The sequence below is a fragment of the Trachurus japonicus genome, chromosome 4 (assembly GCF_045865225.1).
Source record: "Trachurus japonicus isolate A0001 chromosome 4, Traja_1.0".
NCBI lineage: Eukaryota > Metazoa > Chordata > Actinopteri > Carangiformes > Carangidae > Trachurus > Trachurus japonicus.
In genome coordinates this window covers 26,240,270-26,264,220 of record NC_140910.1, presented here as the reverse complement: position 1 = coordinate 26,264,220, position 23,951 = coordinate 26,240,270, and the positions used below count along the sequence as shown (strand labels likewise).

Genomic DNA, 23,951 nt, shown 5'->3' with positions numbered 1-23,951 from the left:
TATTTATAACAGTGTAATTAGGGTGTCATACACTTGTTTTCACTTGTTTTAGTTTTTTTTTTTTACTTTTTACAAACTGGATCCAAATTCTATTATTCGGCTCACACTGTAAGTGTTTCACCAAACGACTCTCACCTGACTACCGATGAAAATTAGCCTTTTAGCTAACTCTGGTACATTTACATTTTGTTTTTACAATGTTTTATTAATGTACACTGTCCCTTTTCTCACAGTCTAGTCGACTAAAGGCTCAAGCACAAAGCTTTAACTGATGGATGAACACTTGTCCAGGAAGAATCCAGTATCAGCAGGTTGAGTTTGGGTGAGACTCACTAATCACATCAGCCCATGGCAGCGTTGGACTAACAGGCCAGCTCCTCCTCAGAGTGCAGAGCAGAGTGTCTTTAACACTGATGAGCAAGACCCCAAAATATTCCTCCAAGGGCAGATGATATGCATCTTTAATGCACATTTTAAAAAAAAAAGAAATTAATAAGGCAACACCTACACATCAAACAAACCTACATAAAAGGAATCAAAGTTATTTTGACAATTTCTCTGTGTGCACAGAGCTCAGCGCTCAGTTTTTAATTTAAGAATCTGAACAGATAGAAAAAGACTTTGATGCATTATTGAAATTTGCATAAGGTAATTACTGTGGCCACCACATCATTTCTTTTCTACAATATTATATAAGTGGTAAAGAAAGGAGTCCTGGTTGGAAGATGCTTAAGACAATTTAAACCTGTTTACTAGAGGCATGTTAAGATCTATGTAATGGAAGCAGCACTTCTGTCCTCGTGTGTCCTTACAGGGTTGATGAAGTGCTTTGGATGTTAATTAGGCAATTTATGAAAGCTTCTGGTAGCCTATGATAAAATTAGTTGGTTAACACCAGTGTTCATTATGAGTTTTGTTAGCAGTGAAATAGGGGAAGACGCTTTGACAGGCTGTGAACAAATTCCCCTTTAACTACAGTTTGATGTGTCATTATTATAGATAGAGTCATCAACGTGCTTTTATTTCAGCATGTGGAAAGTTATTATATTATAATTGGTGATGTAAAGGAGAGTTCAGGGGAATTAAAGCCGTCGTATAGAAACTAAACCTACAGTAAAGCAGCTTTGAGTTATAGTTGAGCATCGTATTTCAACCATCGACTGCAGCACCGCGGCGCAGGACGTATGTATCATTCATGAATCATGATGGAGCTGTAATTATATCTACTGCATAATCTTTTATTTACTTTATGATACTGTGAGCTCTGCATATCTTTGGTCTAATGGGGGTCCCTGTGTTTACATCAGTTCATCATTAGTCGTTCTTTCTTGATGTTTTCTTCACTTTTAATGCTGGAACAAACACTGACCGGTCACACATTGTATGGTGACGAGACGCCGTGTCATCGTTTGAGGGGGAGCACGACACGTCAGCTCTGGTGTCACCACAGGTAGGATCTGCGTAGGCTGTGTCGTAACTCATTTACACAAAAAGTACACACACAACTTCAGGCGGCAGATCCACCTGTGTCTACTATTTATACACATTTCCTTATGTTCACTGTGGAAAAGACACAGTATCATCGCGATCAAGTCCGTCACCGTCACACACCTTCCTCCCTCTATCTCCCTCTATCTCTCTCTCTGTCTCTGTGGTAAGATTGTGATTTCAACGTTGTCTTGTCTTTGCAGCTTGTGCCACACAGGACTGCTGGGCTAAATGATGGCTTTACCATGGCAACACACTGGCACTCCGGGTCTCGTACACTGACTGTGCCGGAGCCGATTTCCATGACAACATTATCAAAAAAATCTCAAACACAAACAGAGAGCTGCTTCAACTTTAATTCAAAACCCGACTGCCTCCCTGTTTTTTTTTTCTTTTTTTCTTATTTTGGCTGAGAAACTGAAACTAGAGAGTGTTTGTTAATGTAATGACCAGTCCCGTATGCACACACACACACACACAGACACACACTCACACAAAAACCCAGGTTAAGTTACATTCTTCCCACCCTGCTCCCCTACCAGCCCTCGAGCGCCTGTGACGTGTGTCTGTGTGTGTGTTACCTGGCTGGCGGTGATGCAGTCGGTGAAGGCGCTCCTCCTGGAGAAGAAGGTGAGGAGCTGCTGCCAGCGAGAGGAGGAGGTGGAGGGGGAGGAGGAGGCGGGGGAGGAGGTGGAGGGGGAGGAGGTGTGGGGAGGCGCCAGCTCCTCCGAGGAGCCCCGCTTGGGCCCCAGCTTCTGTTTGACTCCCAGGCCCGGCCCCTGACCCCCGGACGCCCCGCCCACCCGGGCGCTGCGCGGGTACAGCGTGTTGTTGCCGAAAATATAGTTCATGATGTTTCCCTTGCTGCGTCCCCTCAGACAGACGCTGTGGAGTTCATGTTCATGTAGTTCTCCACTGCTTCATCTCTCCATCCCAGTTTCTCCTCTCTCTCTCTCTCTCTCTCTTTCTCTTTCTGGTTCTGTCTCTCAAGCTCCTGTGATGTTTCCGTCAGATGAAGCGTCCAACTCTTCCCTCTTTGCTGTCACCAGTTGCGACTGAAGATTACGTTGCTATTTCTGATATTCTCATCTCCTCTTGTCACTTTTCTCTTAATAAAATCTCTTTCTTTTCTCTTTTTTCTCCTTCTTCTTCTTCTTCTTCTTCTTCAGATCCCACAGGGACGAGAGAGCAGCTGGTAGATGAAGAGATGATGATGATGATGATGTTGAGGAGGAGGAGGAGGAGGAGCAGGAGGAGGAGATAGAAAGTGCAGGGCAGGTAGACAAAGTCCTCTTAGAGTTGGAGCATCAGTCCATCCATCAGGGTCTCCGTGCATCTGTCCACCAGTCAATCCGTTTGTCCTTCTGTCTTTGTCCTCTGTCCATCTGTCCATCATCGCATCTTCTCTCTAGCCGGGAGAAATGTGCATCGTCCCCATCTCTGGAAGTCCGAAACAAGCTCCTCTCTTCCAACTCTCCTTCCTCCTTCCCTCTTCTTTAGAGAGTGAGAAGCAGCGTGGGCCAACGTAGGCAACGACAGGATATGAGGATTGATTATTTAAGGGAGTTCACTCTTTCTCTCTCTGTCTTCCTCCACCCCACCTCTTCCTCGCTCCCTCCCTCCTTCCCTCCTTCTCTCCGAGTCCTAGGAGATGACCAGTCAATCTCCCCCTCTGTCACTGTGTGTGCTCCCATTAAATATGGAAGGAGGGAGGAGGGAGGGACGGGTGGCTGGACAGATGAAAGGAGGGAGGTGGAAGGATGCAGGCGAGGGGGAGAGCATCTGAAGTAGGTGGATGGTTGGAAGAATCATTCTGCAACTCTTCTGTTTCTCCTCCCCTCCCTCCTACATCTCTGATGTAGCTCCAAGTCTCACTCTCTTCTCGTCTCTCTCTCTCTCTCTCTCTCTCTCAGTACATTATTCAGTCTCTCTCTCCCTCTCTTTTTTCTGCCTAACCTCCCCACCTTCTCTCTCTGTGTGTGTGTGTGTCTGTCTTTCAGCAAATTGTCTTTTCCAGTCTTTTATTGGAGCTGCAACCCGACGCCTCTCTCCCTCTCTGTCGCTGTCAGATATCATTACTGCTACAAGCCACGCCCCTTACATTCCAGCCAGCCAATGACATCAGAGCCCCCCCCCCCACACACACACCCTCCCCCTCCCCCCCCTTATACTCCAAATACACACACACACACACCCCTCAAACATGAATACACACACACACAAACATATGCAATGATGATGCCTGTTGCAGGTTGTGGAGGAGACGTGGTAGAAAACAGCTGAGCGCCAGACACAAGACAAAGAGAGTGTGTTTGTGTGTGTGCAGGTGTGTGTGTGTGTGTGTGTGTGTGTGTGTGTGTGTCGGAGTGAAAGAAAGAGTGAAGCAAGAGTGAAACAAGAGAGATGCTCACCCAGTTTCACTAAGTAACACTTAAGCACAGCACTGCTAGGTACTGTATGCTTTTAACAATGTGTGTGTGTTTGTCAGAGTACATGCATGCATTAGTTGATAGGTTTATTGTTTACATGTGTGTGTGTGTGTGTGTGTTTGTGTATGTGTGCAGGAAAGAGAGATCTTCTCCTGAGGCTGTTTCCCGACACTGCAGCACCCAGCTCTCCCACACACTCTCACACACACACATACGCACACACACACGCACACGCAGACATACACGCATGGTGCACGGCTCCAGAATGGAAAACAACAGGCTGTTGCTGGGCACCGACTGAGATAAAAAGAAAAAGAAAAGACGGGAAAGAGAGGAGAAGACGGGAGAGGAGAGGAGAGCGTTAGATAAGTGTCCCCGCAGGAACCCCTCCAGCATGACACCGGGGCCTGCAGGCTGCAGCAGCCGCCCAATCAGCTACGACGTCTGGACCCGAGGAGGATAAAGGTTCAGTACATAGCTGCACAGCTTCATCAGACAGGTGACTCTCACCCTTTCCCCCTTTTTTTTTTCTTCCAGCCTCTAAAGACAGGTTAGCCTCCACGGGCTAACGTGTCGTAGCCTCTCGGAGGATTAGCCGCAGATGGAGCAGGACCCCTGTCACAGCTTCTGCCTGTGTTTCCTTGGGAACCGTCTCCATGGCAACAGCTTGCCGAGTCCTGAAATACACCTGATACTCGCTGACTAATGTGTTGCCCCCCCCACCCCCCCTCCATAAGATGTGAATAGATGCCGCTGAGATTTCTTGTGTTTTTTTGTTTTTTTTATCAACTAAATATTATGAAGGAACTTATAAATGAGAGTGACAGTGGGTGAGAGGGAGGGAGGGAGGGAGGGAGGGGCTTTCAGAGCAGTGTCCCTCCGATGTTGAGACACTTTATTTTGCAAGAGGCTTCTGTGACTAAGACTTGATTCATGATTCAGACGGGTCAAGCTGTTCAAACCATGAATCTTCTATAAAAAAAAAGAAAAAAAAGAAAAAGCTTGTTATATTACATATGAAAAGTCCAATTAAATCTCTGTTTGACCATTTAGCAAGTCACTGAGGTCCATTTATTTCCTTCCGTGCAGAATATTATGGCTCATGTGGGGGCTACAGAGATGTGATTGTGACTGACAGACCTGCAGCTCCAATCAGCCTGGGTTATAGGAAGTTATAGGGATTTTGTGGCGTTGAATCAAACGTGTGCAGCTCCAGGACCCAACTGAGATCTACAGAAGAGTCCCGTTCAAGCGTGGAGATTCCTTATCTAGGAATAATGTGTTTTATTGCTCAGGAAAATGTTCCCGGTCACAATCTTTGATTTCTCTTCATGGTGGGTGGAGCCTGTTCACCATGCAGCTCTGGATGTTTGAGATTCATATGTTTCTGGCTCAGTATTTAGGAATATGTTTAAGAGTTTGTCTGTGTTTTATGTGTCTTTCATTTCATTTTCATTTATTTATCTATTGAGTTGGGACAATGCACATAAGTATCAGTGTAAATGTGCCGGACTTAGCATAGCTGCTAAATTTCAGCCGTAGTCCCAAGGCAGATTCCTAGACAACAGAGACACGCTTTGGAGTTACTCTCTGATTACACATGGGAAGCAATGGTTATTATGCAAGTTGATGTGTCAACATAAAAATATTACAAACGTGTGCAGTGTCAGGAACTTAGCTGTGGTCCAGAGTGGAAAATCCCAGCAACTATTTGAAATATTGTGTAAGTATTCGCATGCTAACACGCTGAAATGCGATGGCACACGCTGTAAATATTATACCTGCTTCATCAGCACCGTCAGTCTGAGTATACATCCTCTTTGCCTTGTTTTCCTGTTGTCCATTGAACACCAAACACGTTCTGTTGATAGTGAAATGATGGATAAACGTTCTCTGGTTTAACAGACTCTTTTCTAACACAACATTGTAAGCCGCGGGTGAAAACTATTGTGGTTTTTGCAGAACACAACAGCGATGCAACCTGAGCCTCCTGCAACGCCCAGAGTCGGTCAGAACAGACAACACATCAATCACGTTGCCCCGCAGTGTGAACACACAGTAAGAAGCTATCATCGCGGCCGGCATAAATTACAACTGGAACCATATCATTAGCATCTGCCAGTCACCCCGTACAGCCAGTCTGTCTGCAGCGAGCCACCACAACAAATAATACAATCCACAGACATGTCAGCTGACACAGCAACTATTCAGCGGCACACTGGCCCGATCACAACCCCTAATGCGCCTCTCTCTCTTTCTCTCTTTCATTTTTTCCTCCTCTCTCTCTCTCTCCTTCTCTCTCTCTCTCTCTAGTCAAATGTCAGCCAGTGAATGCCAGCTCTATTAATATTTTAGGACCAATTAAATAAAAGCACACATCATGCATGTTTAATGTGTGACTGCTGAGAGAGCCAACCTTGCCCTTCCATCCTCTACAGGTAGGCCAGGCTGCTGATAGATGGATAGATGGATGGGCCTTGCATACAAATGCTGTGTTCCCTTTATTTTATTTTTTATTTTTTTAACAAATGTATTTGCCATCTCTCCTGCCCAGCGGTCCCTCCTTCCCCCGGGCCGTCCACGAACTGACCCACAACCTATTTTAGGTCCCCGTTTAGCAGGCTGTCGACAGAGTGACCCTGCAGACACAGTGACCCAGTAACAATGCACTTATGTGTATTTATGTCTGACTATTACTGCTTTAGTAGCGATATATTTGGTAAACCAGGACTTTTCAGCTCATCAAAACTCAATTGCTGCCCTGTCACATTTGTATTCACTGACTTTTAACTTCAACATGACTGTCAATAAAAGTTAAATAAATGCCAGCTCTGCGTTGCCGTAAAGGGACGCCGGCCAAACTGGAGGCGCTGTAAAACCAGACGCCACACAGATCTATACTGCGGTCTCTGCTAACGGTTTCTAACCCATTTTGGCCTCCCCCCAGTTCTTCCATTAGATCCCTTTCAGGTTCTGGTAAGGACCAGAGTGAAGAGCCATCAAGCACCTCAGGTAAACGCTGGATGTAAAGCTAAATAGACATAAAGCACTGCAGAGCAAACAAAGCACCTACTTAAGCAGAAGGAGAATCCCAAGAGGCCGAAGCAGATATTTAGAGTCGTGTTTGGGAGGTGGGCTGAGTTTCCTTCTCAGATCTCCAGCACAAACTGCTCTTTATACTTTATAATCAATATTTTTTTTTTATAATGACACTGGATCAACTTACTCTGTATAATGTGAAAGCTTGTTATGATGAGGTAATATCTGACTGGGCTGTTTCCCTCACGTCTGTTTTACAGCAACTTTACTAAAGCTCAGCATCAAGTTCTCTCACCCACATCTCTCATGATCAGCTGACTTCAGGTGAACTTCTGTTTTTATTTGATTCATTTGTTTCGTTTTATTGTATAAATTACTATCGTGAACGAAGCACTGACGTCTGGGAAAAGTGCGAGACCATAAACTCTTGCTTGCTGTGCTCGTGCGGCAACCAATAGGATTTGGCCACAACTTCAACTGGTCAATCACACTGTCCCTGTCGTCCTATAAAATCCAACTATATCAGCAGTCATTTTAGTGCATTGGCCAGTTTTCATACCCAGTCAGGCTGAGCTCATCATATCTACATCCTGATCTGCAGCTTCTCCTTTTCCTGTCTTCAAGACCTCCACCAGTGTCCAGACTTATACTCCAGAGCCTCACCTCAATTTCTCTTGCATGTCCTCCATGTCTCTTTTTTGTCTCCTGTTTATTCGTTTACACAAATGACATCTCTTCTAAGTCTTGTTTTCGACTGCAGCATATAAAAAAAGCTCTAAAATAACCCACCGCATGCCACCTGCTCTGCTCAGCAGCAGGCAGCAGACAGATAAATAAACTAGAGAGATAATTTCCCTCAGGAGCTGGAGGAAACCAAAAACAGAGCTAAAACAGAGAGTGGATATTATTGAACATGACATCCGGATAACCAAAAAAAAAAATGATGTCACTCGTGCAAAGATGACACTGCATGTTGACAAGTTTTCCAAATCAAACACCATTGGTTATTTCTATACATTTAATAAATTCTCATCCAAACAGAACAGGAAGCTCTCTGCATTGACAACCGAAAAATAACGGCAGCAACGCCCACAAATATTCACAACATGTGTCATTTGCTACATTGACATCAGCTCCCTTGATGTTCCAATTTAAAGCTGATCGAATATATTGTTTATATACTTTTTTTCACAGTGTTTGAAGGATGATTGATCATATCACCTGTCCTGATTGAAAACACTGATTATTCCATTTTATCGGTTACATTGTTGATTGATGACGTTCACTCTGCTCCATGGCTAGATGGGCGACAGGTGCAGCACTTGACATGCGGATAGTTCAAATACTAAAAGGTATTTTAAGCCACTTGGTTAACTGAGGGTCAGGTCCAGCTAAGTCAACGCTCAGGGTCTGATCTGATTGGCCGTTCAGGCTGGTGGTCCCACTGTAGTCCATCGTCACTACACACACCTGTTCAACATCAAAGAAAGCCCGGTGTAAAGGTCACACGCACTTAATTTCTATTAGTGTATCAGCAGGAGGGGGAAAGCGACTCATTGGGGTCTGAGTGACAGGCTGATTAACAGCCAGCAACAAATCTGCACTCCGTCTCTGTGTCTGTCTGCCTCTAATTCTCTCTTTATCCCGTCTCTTGCCACTCCCTGGTCCTCTCCTCCGTCTTTCCTTCCTTCCTAATTATCTACATTAGCTTAATGACTAAGAGCCCCTGACGTCTCCGAGTGGAATATGTATGTCTTACTGTAACAGAGAGGCAGCAAATCACGTTTTACTCCTTCTCCCTCGTCAGTTTCTGATGTGGACATAGATTTTGTCGGTGGAGTTATTAAAGCAGAGAAGAGTGGGAGGTGTATTAATACTCTGATGATCCCAATAAAACCTGCTGTTGCCTTTATAATCATCTGTCTGCACCACTGGTGTCTGGTCATGATGCTTACGATCAAACAGTTTGATTAATTCACTTCAGGCTTGATTTGGTGAGGCGGCCGGCCACACAGCGTTAGCTCTGGCCTCTGCTGCCCCCTGCAGTTTACAAACTGTAACTACATGAACAGTGTGGGTGGATGAAAACAGGAGAAGCTCAGCTCTCTTCCCACTGTGGTTCACTCTCTGTACCCAGATGGCAAAAATCTCAGCAGCACAGTTAACAGACATAACAGATATTCTCATCTCTGGTGATGCTGATTAAACACAAGTTGTGTAATCCTTCACATCACATCCATATTAGACCGAGCGCACAGAGCAAAAAGGCACAAACTGTCACAGCAGACACACAGAACAGAAGGTATCAACAATCACAGCAGTAGCATGCTCCGTATGAACTAACTCCAGAAATAAAAACAAAACAAAAACACGGGCGATACAATAGCATTAAAAGTCACATTTTGGTTTTGCGTGCAGAGGCTGTGGTGAAACATGTTTACATTCAGTTATTTCGTTAAAAGCAGAGCATGGACATGCTGAATCACTGTTCTCTTAAAGATGCTACATGATGCATTTTTAAAAGTTATAGTAACTATTGTATAATCAATAATGAAACCTCCTCCTCCTCCTCCGTGTCCTCATAAACAAAGGATATCTTTCTCTATGTTCAAATAGGAAGCTTCTTTAAAAGAATATTAAAACATTTCTCCTTTTTCTAAGCATGTTGGAAGCTGTTTTTCCTTCAGTCTTCCCTCTCTTCACCATCTGTCACTCAGACCTCTGGCACTTTAGCTCCATTTGCACAGAGGAGGAGTTTCCTACCAAGGTTGTCCGTCTTATTAACAATTTATTAATGTGAAAATGCAACTTGGAGCATCTGCTTCTGTGAGGTGTTAAGATTTGACGTGTGTGTAAATTTCAATGCGTGCAACAACGGCAAGTCTTAAAGAATCTTGGGTAATCTGCAGAAACAATAATCTCACACAAACACGATAAAAGAGAGGGAAAAAAGTGTTTAAAAAAAAAAGGAAAGGCATGCTCACACATCGTGACCTTCAGAGACGACACACGAACACGACAACAGACTGTATGGACGCATGCGACGGGCTCAGAGGCAGGTTTACCTGGTAGTAGGAGTGGCTTTGTGAATAGAGGGAGGAGAAAGGCGGGGCGGGAACGTCGTTCAGCCTCTCTCCCTCTGGGTGAGGCCACGCCTCGTCGTCGTAGGGAACCTCGGGAGATTCTACCTACGGTGCACAGACACTGCTCAGCACGGTGCAACACACACTGACGCCTTCAGTTTCTATGTTTCTCTACATATGAAATCGCACAAAGGCAAAAAAAGACCCAAAAAATATACTTTAAAAAAATAAAACAAATTGGCCCATTGCCATAATCCCTTTAGTCATAGCAGTTGGTTCATTACCTTTAATTGTCAGTGCAAGCTATTTTTAGAACGGCGGAGCAAAGCCGCAAGCTGCTCAGAGCTACGCTATGGAGGCTAATAATGGGATTTCTTGGTTTCCCTCATTAATACACAATCCAATCCAATCCAAGTTGTGACCTGCACATTCACCACACTATGAGATAATAACACAACGTTACCAGACAGAGTTGTTTTAGAGGGAAATTCATGCAAAACTGCTGATGCGTGGCCGCGTTCGCGTCAGGTCAGTTTTTCAGCAAGCAGTCTCTGCATTTGCCTCAAAAACAACTCTGTCTCATAACGTTCCGTTATCATCTCATAGTGAGGTGAATGTGCAGGTCACAACTTGTCCACCAGAGCGTTGGGGAGTTGTTGGATTGTGTATTTGATGAATTTGATGAGGGAAACCAAGAAATCCCATGAGCCTCCGTAGCGTAGCTCTGAGCAGCTCACGGCGCTGCTCCGCCGTTCTAAAAACAGCTTGCACCGACAATTAAAGGTAACGAACCTACTGCTATGACTATAGGGAATATGGCAATGGGCCAATTTGCCAAAATGTTGAACTATCCGTTTAACTGAGGTCTGTGATAAAAGGCTGAAAATAAAGATCCAATGACCTATCTAGTCAGTTGACGTTGACACTAGTAATATATTATGGGATGTACGTAGATGAGGGAAAAGAAAAGTCTCTGTCCACTGTTTCTTAAAAAATGTGACATCACAGCAGGATGTGATATACTGTGAGCATGGATTATTTATATGATGGAGACGAAACACAAATATGCACTTAAGATAAACTGCAGAGAAGGAAGTGTGTGTGTGTGTGTGAGAGAGAGAGAGAGAGAGAGAGAGAGAGAGAGAGAGAGAGAGAGAGAGAGAGAGAGAGAGAGAGAGATAATAAAAAAGGGAAACATAAAGAGGTGGTAAAGAAAAAGAGAGAGAGAGAGAAGGGAACATGTACGTGGGGAGAACAAGATGGCAGGTCCATCTGTCATGCACAAGCAAGCCAGACCCAGCACCTGTGGTCACTCACTCACTCACGCACACACACACACACACACCCAAACACCCACACACACCATTTGGGAAGGAGGAGTTCTCAAAATAAACCTGAATACCCAAACACACCAACCACGACACACACATTCATCACAAAGACACAAGTTCTTCATATTCAGCTGCCAAACAAACGCAGGTGAATGATGATGATGATGATGATGATGATGATGATGTTGGTATGGCCATGAGGCAAGTGGATATGAAGCTCAGTGGCCACAGCTGAGTAAAGACTGCAGCTTTACTGGTGCACAGACTGATCAATCATTCCATGTATTGATACTGTGTGATTCTCTCATGTATGAATGCATGCAGTATTATAATTACATCAAAAACTCCTATTTACACCTCTGTTTGTTTTTCCAGTGTAATGTTTGGGGGTTGGAGGAGAGGTGGTGGGTGTCATCTGGCCACTAGGTGGAGCTACACAACTATATTTCCTCCACCGAACAGACAAGATGAGCTGCTTCAGTTGTGTCCACACTCCACACACAGCTTCACCAGCTTTGAACTTGTGATGACTTACAACTGAGTCAGTGAGGGGACAAACAAATGACACTGTGTAACGACTCCGACCTGACACACCAATAATATACAGTTGTCAGCGCTGAGGGGGGCCGCGCCGAACTGCAAGCTGCTGTAACTAACCCAATACACACACACACAACAACATAAGAGTTGATTTAAGAAAATAAAACACTAACTGCTCATCACTCATGCCAGATTTTAAAACAGGATGACATTTTAATGGAGGGGGTGATGGGAGAAGAAAAATGACAGAGAGGAGACAGGGAGACATAAACTGCAAACGAGAGGAAATCAAAGAAGCAGAGGAATCCTGGGCCGTTTTAAATCTTATTTTCTAATGTCTGTCAGCTGTTTAAGAGTCATTGTAAAGCCTTTTATGGCTTACGGCTTAAAAAAATAAATAAATAAAAAATACGGAGGCTTTGCTTGAGCGAATGACAGAGGAAAAGCAACGGCTCTTTAAACACCTCATTTCCTACCTTGAAATTCAATGTGGTGCTAACTAAGTAATTTGTAATTCTTAATTTGCATATTTCTATGTAATTTTAATGGGCTACGAGACGGTTTTTTGTTAGATCTCACATAAAAAAAAGACCATAATTATGATTTAAACGGCAGTAAAACCGATGATTCAAGGAGAGGGGGAAAAAAAGTCAACAAAAGATAATATACACATTATGAAGTGTAATGAAGTGTGTCTGAGGTCTTATGTGTGTTAATGTGAAGTGAGAGTGTGCACATGCTGCAGGGAAACCAGTGTGTGTGTGTGTGTGTGTGTGTGTGTGTGTGTGTGTGTGTGTGTGTGTGTGGAGTACAGTGATGTAAGCTTTAATCTGCAGACAGATACGGCCCAATCAACCAAAATAAAAAGATTACCAGGTTATGCTGCGCGATTATGAGCGTGTGTGAGGGAGATAGAGAGTCGAAAGAAAGGGAGACAAAGAGAGAGCGAGCCGGTCAGACACAGACTGAGTGCAGAAAAGAGATAGTAATGGGCCTCATTACTAAAAAATGGGACAAGCGTTCGACTGAATCCCTGCATGCACGGTTCTGCAAAAGTATTCTCCTGGTACAAAGAAGGGCTCTGTGCATGGAGGCAAAATTTAGGCCAGTATCCTTGACTTCTAAGTACTTTCAAAAAAAGTCTCAAATCTAATTCTGGAGCTATATTGAAACCTTTACTTGTGTTTGTACTTGAACTGAGAATGGAGGTGCGCCTGCCACCTTCACTAATGCTGAGTAAAGTCATCAGCTTCAAGAATAGAAGCATAAAACTGCTGAGAACTCAGAGATCTGTGAAGTTCTTCAGTTTAAAGGGATAGTTCAGTTTTTTGGAAGTGGGGTTGTATGAGGTGTAAATAGCCCCGAAGTATAATATCTGCAATTATCCATACCTGCGCATCGTGCTGGACAGAGACACAAGCAGTGAACGGACAGCGTGTTTTTGCCACCTACAAGATGTCCCATTTAAAAATAATACACTTGTTTAAGTGTATGTTAAATACAATTGCAGTCCATCAATTGGTCGGAAAAAGCCATTTATCTGGAACTAACCAACTCAGTATTCGTCCACATAGGCATGACGTGATGTATAACTCCACCCGTATCACATCACCTGTTTGGATCAGACTCTTAGCTGTGTGTGGAAAAGGCGGAATGATACAGCGCATCGTGGAGCCTATACCTGTGCGGAGGAATACTGAGTGAGTTGGTCAGTTAGTTGGAGACGAGAGGGTGAAAATGCACTGTTAGTTTGCGTCCGTTCACTGCCTGTGTCTCTGTCTAGCACAAAGCGCAGGTATGACTGACTGGGGGAGAGCAGAGAGGTGTTTACTGCAGATATTATATTAGATAGATATTTGTACCTCATACAACCAAACTTCCCCAAAAAACTGAACCGTCCCTTTAAAGAGAAACTCTGTTCTCAAACTGAAAACAAAGGAGTCGCCCAACACAAGAGTGACACCCGTGTCTATTAGAAATTATAATGACACCCACTAATCTGCAACAGTAAATACATTTTGACAGAAACGTAACAATGCCCAGACTGCATTTTCTTCTGGAGAACCTCTGTTGTTGATGAACACATCTGTCAAATTACAGAATAATTACACACATCAGTAAAATGTTCAGTGTCTTCGTTTTGTTTCGAGACTGTCAGCCTTTAATTAAGGTTAGGGGAAGATTGTGGTCTTGGTTAAATATAGTCACAGTCAACAGTGACTTCAAGCATGAGACATGATGTGTTTACTTTATTACGCCTCCATGCAGGAGACCGGCAGCACATCAGCAAACACCTGGAGGGAGTTTCATTACATCTGGCACACGTCCACGTGGACGGTCAAAGGTCAAAGGTTAAGGTCAGAACACATTTTTATGGCCATGACTCAGTTATTTGTTAAATAAATTATGACACAATTTAACACAAATGTCAAACTGAGAAAAATTATTAAGTGGTAACATTTTATATCCAAAAGGTCAAAAGGTGAACTTCACTAACTGGGACATGTGCTGCTACACGCTCTCTCTCTGATGCACATTTACTTTTCAAATCTAATCAAACAAAGATTTCTTTATGCCCATCAGGAAGAATGGATAAATTATTTGGGATGAGTCTAAACTCAGGAATTAATTGCAAATTAAATAAAATGATCACTCAGAGCCACATATGAGACTTAATATAAAGAGAGTACATAACAGAGGTGCTGGTACTTTACCACTGGTAATCGAAATAGGCAAATCTAGAGGCTTCCCTGAGGAGCAGCGTTTATGTGATTTCTGTTATTACGTAATTTCATTTTATATTTAATTGCCTGCTGTGCGGTTAATCTTGAAACCATCTGTTCGAGAAACTTTTATGGAAGAACCCAGATTGGTTTTGGTTGTCTGATCGTGATGTTGAATTGAATTTTTGCTTTAACAGTATTGAGACAGAGAACACTACATGCAATTTATTAATGGAAACTAAATAATCTCCAGTGTTACTTTGAATTTTGTAAAAAATAAATAAAAAAAATTAAACTATGAGTAATAGTCAAATAGTGTATTTTATGGCCTATAGGGACCATTAGGTGCAGGACCTTTAAGTAAAATATTAAATCATTCACTTCCATAAGTTTTCACCACATGGAGTCTGGTCAAACATGGATGTAAAATGCAACTTCATTGGTGGAAGAGGAGGAAACTCCACTTTATATTTAACTGAAACCACAATCCCTCCTTAACCTCAACCAAAGTGCTTTTGTTGGTTAAACTCAACCACAGCCTCGTCTCTGGTGTCTAAAACCCCACCAACCTGTGCACGATGGAAGAATGTAACACCATGTCCCCTGGAAAAAGAAAAATATTCACCACAAACACAGTCCAGGCAGCGATTACACTTCCCTCAAAACATAACTGACAAAACTAATTAGCAGAATATAAATATAATTTCTTGGCGACAGGGTTGGAACATGCCCTCGTGCACAGATTCAGTCGTACAGCTGAATCCATGTTATCAAATTTTTATGATATTATCAAGGGGTTGTTTACAATATGAATATTTGAATACAGGGGAAAAACACAGGCTGTCATTTCAATTATGATAAGTTGACGCTTTAACACAAGGTCCTAAATTATGTAGGGATGCAGCGCAAAGATGATGGATTATAGGCCTCAGAGTCGGAACATGAAAATCAACAAAGGATTTCAGAGACAGAGAGGAAAACCTGTGGCCTCAAATAGACAGCGTCTGTCACCAGAGTCATCCTGACATATGGATTGACAGACAGGCTGGTGATCTCTGCAGGGAACATGATGCCAGCGTGCGTGTGTGTCTGTGTATGTGTGTGTAAGCCCTGAGCCATGTGTGTGTGTTTGTAAATCAGTGACAGACAGGTGGGCCGTGGGTTTAGCAGATGTGACAGGGAAAGACTGACAATGGCAATCTGTGTGCATGTGTGTGTGTTGGATGTCCACAGTGTAGTTTACCTGAACAGGCGTGATGTGCGTGTGAGTGACGTATCCGTGAACGTGCTGGATCTGAGACAGCTGCCGCTCCGCCACCTGAACCAGCTCGGCCCCCCGCAGGTCACCGTGGCGACCCAGAGATCCATCCCTCCCCAGGGATCGTTCTCTCTCCCTGTCTCTGTCTCTGTCCCTCTCCCTCTCCCGCTCCATGGTCCCGGCGCTCCCTCCCTCTCTCCTCCAGGTGCCCCCCTCCCTCCCCTCCCTCCCCTCCCTCCCCTCCCTCACCTCCCTCACCTCCCTCCCCTCCCTCCCCAGGGTCCCTCCATCCCTCAGCTCTCTGGCTACTCCCATTGAATGTTGATGACACGGGTGTTGGTGGAGTTTCGGGGCGCCTGGTGACGCCCCGTCTTCTTCTTGATACCGATACTTCTACAGTTGAAAAGAGAGGAAGAGGAGGAGGAGGAAGGGGAGGTAAGGAAACCAGGTGGAAGTAAAAAAAAAAAAAGAAAATGTGAGTGAGGGAAAGGAGGGAAGACCCAGGAAGAAACAGAGAAAGTGATGCAGGAAGAAGAGGAAGAGGAGGAAGAGGAGGAGGAGGAGGAGGAGGAGGGAGGGGAGGTAAGGAAACCAGGTGGAAGTAAAAACAAAAAAAATACAATGTGAATGTGGGAAAGGAGGGAAGACCCAGGAAGAAACAGAGAAAGTGATGCAGGAAGAGGAGGTGGAGGAGGAAGAGGAGAAGGAGGAGGAGGAGGAGGAGGAGGAGGAGGAGGAGGAGGAGGAGGGAGAGGAGGAGGTAAGGAAATCAGGTGGAAGTAAAAACAAAATGTGAGTGAGGGAAAGGAGGGAAGACCGAGGAAGAAACAGAGAAAAGTGATGCAGGAAGAGGAGGAAGAGGAGGAAGAGGAGGAGGAGGAGGAGGAGGAGGAGGAGGAGGAGGAGGAGTAGGAGGGGGAGGTAAGGAAACCAGGTGGGAAAAAAATAATAATAAAATGTCAGTGAGGGAAAGGAGGGAATGCCCAGGAAGAAACAGAGAAAGTGATGCAGGAAGAGGAGGAGGAGGAGGAGGAGGAGGTGGTAAGGAAACCAGGTGGAAGTAAAAAATAAAATGTGAGTGAGGAAAAGCAGGGAAGACCGAGGAAGAAACAGGGAAAGTGATGCAGGAAGAGGAGGAGGAGGAAGAAAAGGATGAGAAAAAAAGAAAGAACAGAGGTTAGTTTACAGACAAGCATAGAAGCAGAAAAGGTTTAGTGAAGCTGGAAAAGAAGAAGCATCAGAGCAAAAAATGCAACCAGCACGAAACAGTACAGCATAAGTGTGTGTGTGTGTGTGTTTGTGTGTGCGCTCATGTGTGTGTAATGAGATGTTTTTATAGTACAGTTTGTGTGTGTGTGTGTGTGTGTGTGTGTGTGTGTGTGTGTGTGTGTGTGTGTGTGTGTGTGTGTGTGTGTGTGGGAGCACAAGGGACAGTCCAGGTGTACACACAGCATGGCAGTAATTGTTTCCTGAGCTCCCTGTATTGTACATATGTGAATGCACAAACACAAACACAAACACAAACACACACACACACACACACACACACACACATACATACACACATACACACACACTAACACACACATTGGACTTCAAACAGAACTTTTTAAGCAAAATGAGATGCACAACTGAATGAGGACAGCAAGCGGGGGACAAGTCCACCTCAGGGAATAACTGTGTCTTTCTCTCCTCCTCCTCCTCCTCCTCTCCCTCTCTCTACCTTCATCTTTGCCTTTCACATCTAAAACTCACTATTTCTCCTCCTCCTCCTTCTCAATCCCTATTCCCACGTTCCCTCCCTCCCTCTCTTCATCTTTAAAAATATAGTTTTTGATGTGTTTTTTTTCTGGTCTTTACTGGACAGAGAACAGTTGAGAGAGAGTGAGGCTAAGGGAGGGAGGGGAGGGAAGGGGAGGGCCAGTACTTTGCCAGTGAATCTGTGACATTGTGGTTTCATGGTATGGAAATTGTCCAGCTGCTGTGTAAAGAGGACGGGAGTGTGTATCAGCTGCACAGGGGCCGTCGCTCGCTCCTTCAAGGAAATAACTCTAATGAGGTGAAATCCAGGTAAAATCCTTCATCCCTCATTAATCTGTCTTATTAAATCTAAAAAACCAATGAGATACCAAGGAGACGCTGATAAAGAAAAGCGTGCGAGTTACACTGGATTTACAAAGCTCCAAGACGAATTGGATGTGGATTCTCTGATCATATCAACGCAGAGATAATGAGGTAATTTCAGCGGAGACACAACGGGAACGGTCACAAAGCAAAACAAACTAAACTAAACAGACTCCGGCTACTCGGTCAATAAATCAGAGGTATAAACACACAGGAGCCCGTTTAAGAGATGTGTGTGCACAACCCAGCACAACTCAAGAGGACGTAGCTACTAAGTTAAGTGGCTTTTTACATCATAATCTATACAAACACAGAGATAAGTGCTGTGGCGACACATATGGAAATAAATTAACAGTAATAATGACATGTCAAACTGCAGGAAACATTTAGAAAGAGAGGCCATCGTGTGTTTTAAACTGATCGTCTCTTTCAGGTCATTCAACTTCCTGTGTGTACTGTATGTACTGTACACATTTTCACATTGTAAGCTCAACATTCACATTAATTATGAACACAAACTGCAGTCATGTACAGTAATACTGTAATGTTATGTACAAAATGGTTTAGTATTACTTTGCCATTTTCTCCATGTCTGATACAGATCAGGTGAATCAAGGATGAATTTAACAATTTAACAACATGACATTTAAACATATTTTGATGCAAGGACTGATTGTATAGAGCTCTATCACACAGAGTGTTGTCTATAAAGCAGCAGCAGCAGTCGGACCAATCAGCCTGCAGCGGAGTTGAGAGGAGATGGATCCTCCTCCTCCTGCAGAGACCAAACCATCTCACAGTTGGTTCTGTTAATATGACATTTGACCTTTTTACTCGCTCTCCGTCAGTGGCCAACAAACAGTCAGAGCTGATCTCTCTGAGTCAGTGTGTGTTGTAATAAAAACCCTGTTAACACAGTCGCACGCTGCAGCCTCATCGCACACCTGCTGATGAGAAGCTGCTTTAGTTGGAGGTATAATATGGGAGAAGAAGTGGCTTTAATGAAACGCATGGTGTAACTGACTGAGAGACAGTTTACGTTATTGTGATCATTTAAAGGGATAATTAAACATTTTGGCAAACTGGCCCATTGCCATAATCCCTATAGTTTTAGCAGTAGGTTCGTTACCTTTAATTGTCAGTGCAAGCTATTTTTAGAACGGCGGAGCAGAGCCGTGAGCTGCTCAGAGCTACGCTACGGAGGCTAATGGGATTTCTTGGTTTCCCTCATCAAACTTATCAAAAATAACAATTAAAGGTAACAAACCTACTGCTACTTTAGGGATTGTGGCAATGGGCCAATTTGCCAAAATGTTTAACTATCCCTTTAAGTTCATAATCTCACTGCAATGATTAAAATACAATGTTTAGAATAGTAAAAGGCTTTGTTTATGATATACTGTATCAGTATAAAATCATTTTTGTTTGTAAAGTAGATGAAAACCTTTTCTTTTGAAGAGTAACAAGTCACATGACCAGAGTTTATCTTTGGGCCTTATTATTATAAATAGACACTTATTATATTTGAAAAGGCTTATTTGGACATTAACATGACTTTAACATATGATGTATACACATGTTACATATCCACTCACACCAGTATGAAGCATAGCCATTACTGTATATGTTGGAACAGTTTAGCTTCAGTCGGCGTTAGCTATGTAGCCGTGGCGGTTGAGGCGAGGCCACACCTCCAGGAAATGAACATACAGTACAGTAAGTCAACGCAAGGACTTAGAGGAAAATGACAGTAAAAGTTAAGTGTTCCAGTGTGATTCATCATGGAGCTCCCTCTGCGTCTCTGCTTCAGTAACTACACAGCCCACAGTCTTAATTAAACTTCTCTCCCAGGAGAGACATTTAGACATTTTGCACAGTTTAAAACTCCGTTATTGGATTTTCTCTTGTCCTGATTTTTAGTTCTGTAACAAAGTTTAGTCAGTCTCCTTGATCCAAAACACTGAACATCAGCTGACTCAACACAGCTCATGAATCAATGATGTTAGAACAAATACAGGTAAAGGCCTGCCTGCTGCACAGTATTAAAGCACTGTCACTATGTGAGCCAGTGTGCAGTGTTGTCTTGGTGGGCAGCAAACTCCCAAAAAATGTCTGGCAGACATGTTGTTTTGGGGCAGAGAGTGGGCGGCTGCTGTTCACAGGACTCTCCGTCCGTGCTGTAAAGTGTCACAGCTAATTCCTGTGAATTGAAACAGACATGCGTGTGTGTGTGTGTGTGTGTGTGTGTGTGTGTGTGTGTGTATGTGTGCGTGTGTGCGTGTGCTCAGCCCCCTCTGCTGCTCCCGCTGCACCCTTTAGCCTCATTTAGACCTCGATTGTGAGTAAATACTGCTCTGACAAAAATGAACCCATCTGAGCCCCCATGTCGTGCCCTACTGAGCATCTAATCTCCTCTCCGCCCCTCGCTCTGATCTTTTCATTCACTGTCGACTCGCTAATTAGTCAGAAACGCCTCAAAATAATCTGGAGAGCAGCGGTTTGAGCGGCCGGGCACTAAGACCCTGAAGAGACCCTGGCTCACACTGTTGTCACAACACTGCTGCTCCTGCCCTCTGCACTCACACACATGCACGTACACACACACACACACACACACACACACACACAGCTATAACCCTATATTTGGTGTTTCATTTTCACATGATACCAGAGCACCTCTGAGGGAATGAATGCATGAACGGACAGAGACACCAAATATGTCTCTTTTTACATCAAAGTGTGTGTACGTGTGTGTGTTTCTCTGCTTGCTCGACTAGCAAGGAACGAGCTTTCCTAATCAGGACTGTGCCTGCAGAAAGCCTGCTGAACACACACACACACACACACATACACACACATACACACACATGCACACTGGGGCTGTCATGTTTTAGTGTGTCAGCCAGTCTTGCATAGCCAGAGAAACGTGACTAGATTGGGAGCAGATTCAGCATCCTAGTACATGTCTATGTGCTAGTTTGGATCTGTGTGTGCATGCATGCGCGTGTGTGTGTGCGTGCGTGCGTGTGTATGTGTGTGAGTGTGTGCGTCAGTGTAAAGCCAGGCGTTAGTCACGCTTGGTGAGATATGAAAGAGCAGGGGATCCTCTGCCGTAAGGGACTTCTCGCACACACACACACGTGCCTTCATCTTTCTCTCTCTCCATATATATCTTTTCATTCTCTGTCTCTCACGTCATGCTCTCTCTCTCTCTTTCTCTCTCTGGCCTTTTTGGCATAAAGTGCAAAAGCACTTATTGCCAAAGAAAGAACATCAGAGAGCAGCTGATGACCAACCACACAGTGACAGTAACAGATGCACATGGGTCAATAATCTAAAAAGTCAGACAATCACTGAATCAATGGACACATTTGGTTTTTTTTAACGGTGTTAAACTGTGGACACAATGTCGACACATTCTCCTTCCCACATATTACTATTATTTATTCTAACATGGTTGTTTTATTGTCTCATTGTAAATATCCAGTGCATGTTTACTCTGTTTTCTCTTAATGTGCCAGGTACTGTGTGGTGGCATCATGACCAATTGCAGGAGAAAACAGGAAAGACAGGCCGATTGTATTTGACCAAAAGCTAAAAATCTAACTTTAATAAAAACTTTATCAACACAGGAAGAGACTAAGGTTATCACAGAGCAGGAAATGCTCTTTAAGACCATCATTGGATGTATAAATAGAGAAAAGAAGCAAAAGGGGATGTATAATTCAAAAGCAACACGTATCTTAACGTGGCTGAGAGGGGAAGACATCCGGTTTCTAAATTAAAGCCGTTTTAAATGTTTCATCTGAAGATTTTCCTGAACTGACTTCACCGCAGCTGCAGCTTCGCGTCAAGTGTCGTCAGTGAAAACACACAGACCTGGGCAGAAATAGAGGGACATATTCATCTATTTTGAATGTGTTGAACTGTCTGACCCAGTTAAGGTGCGTTTGATTTATCTCCTCAGACACTTAAACAGCCTCAGAAATGGACACATTGCTGGCAAAGGTAGAGTGAAGGTGGTGCAGCCTCATCTATTTAAAATGTAGCTACTCTCCTCCTCACACCATTCACTGTAAGTGTGTGAGTGTGTGTGTCTGTGTGTGTGTGTGTGTGTGTGTGTGTGTGTGTGTGTGTGTGTGTGTGTGTGTGTGTGTGTGTGTGTGTGTGTGTGTGTGTGTGTGTGTGTTCACGCTTGTCTCTCTCCATGTTTCTCTCCATGTTTACATGTGACTTTAATCAAACTTTACAGTGTTTCTGTCTCCGTCAGTGAAGTTTAGATTCCATCACTCCTGATCCACTTTATCAATTTCAGCAACTTTAAAATAACTACTGGAATGAGATAATTACTTTTCAGCAAAATTACTTAAAGTGGTCACACATTAGACAACTATATCATTAACTTTTTTTAGATTTCATTTTCTTTAAGATGAAATTAAAATTTAAAAGCTCACCCAAGTCTTCTACATAGATGTTTTATAAATCATTTAACAATTAGTAACGACCTGAATTAATCATAATTTGCAGCATTAATACATGTTTATGAATCATGAAACATGATAAATTAAAAATAATGGCACTTAATAATGTGTAGTTATTATAAAGTGCCACCTTATAAGTTATATTAATAGACAAAACATGTCTGTTCTGATGCTCTATTATTGATCATTGGTCACTACAAATAACCCACACACTGTTCAGTAAAATCTCTGACTAACTTGTTATTATTAATCTTCAGGACTCACTGAGTCTCCAGCTTCACTTCTAGAGGACAAAACTAACTGCTCTCACTGTGTCACACACTCATGATGACTCTCTTTCTCTCTCTCTCTCTTTATAGCTCCACTGTAGCAGTTGTCTCTCGACCTGCTCGTCATGCTGAGGTGATCTAATGGGACAGAAATAAAGTCCATACAGTTTATTATGAGCTAACTGCTGAACTGGACAACAGTATTACACACACACATACACTCACACACCACCACATATACATACACATACAGTCCAGTGGTCCTACTGTATCTTCTCACATTACAGCGCTTACATGAATCTGTCACACTAAATCGAGCGCTCCTCCGCTCAGTCTCAGTCAGTTTTTTTTTCTCTGCAGCGGAATATAACACTGAGATTAACGACATGATGTTTGATAAAGCTGTGAATATTGAGTCTTGTGTTTTCCTCTCTCAGCGTCTCTCACTCTTTCCCTCTCTCACTCTTCACTGTGCTATTTAGACAAGTTCGCAGACCCATTTATGCAGCCGTTTTTGGGTTAGCTGTGTGTTTAATGACTGTTCAAAGATGCGGCTCAGTGTAGCAACAGCTCCTCCACATCAAAGCCGCGGTCCTTAAGCGCTTGGGTGGAACTTTAATATTTCATGTGTTGATTTTCCACTCAACAGTTTCAGAGTACTTTGCAAGATGATGATTGCCAATTTTAGCCTAAGCTCATTCACTTAGCATGGCCTTACGTTATGTAATTAGCGAGTCGGCACACACTCGTAAGGGATATGGTGGTATTAATTTAATAAGGGGTTCTGGATGCCAAGGACCTGTCAGGAGGCTGCACTCCTCGCATTCATAATGGAGTGACTGAATTTAAGGCAGCTGCAGTTGCTCGGTTGTGAATTTACCGGGGAGACAGATGTGCAGACGAATCTTGTTTGTAAATGGATTAAGGTCACTTGATAACAGTGGACACATCTGTCTATTTATACCTGTTTATCAAGTTCAACATGGCTGCCGGCTGTTTGAGGATATCCCAGAAGGCCTCCCACAGCGAGGCCATGTTTATCCTATGGAGACCTACTGAGTGTGCCATGCATGTTTATAGACCATGGAAGAGGAACAAGCAAACAAACCCAACTGTCTGTGATAAACTGAGTCCAAGACGAGTCGACTATCCACTGCACCACCGTGACGCCATCCACTCAGCTAAC

At 43.5% G+C, this 23,951-nt stretch overlaps 1 protein-coding gene across 4 annotated transcripts in view; it reads right to left on the bottom strand.

The window, feature by feature from the left end:
* The window catches only part of LOC146989058 (discs large homolog 1-like protein), a 114,665-nt gene that overhangs the window by 65,003 nt on the left and 25,711 nt on the right, over positions 1–23,951 (bottom strand). For 2 of the 4 annotated variants that reach the window (XM_085774992.1, XM_085774993.1), the window contains exons 5-6: positions 15,877–16,284; positions 10,022–10,144 (exon numbers count right to left, since the gene is read on the bottom strand). The exons of 1 other annotated variant lie outside the window; for it this stretch is intronic. In XM_085774992.1, the coding sequence (XP_085631118.1) occupies positions 10,022–10,144; positions 15,877–16,284 (531 nt within the window). The remainder of the gene's footprint in view (positions 1–10,021; positions 10,145–15,876; positions 16,285–23,951) is intronic. One more of the 4 variants, XM_085774994.1, reaches the window with a different exon arrangement.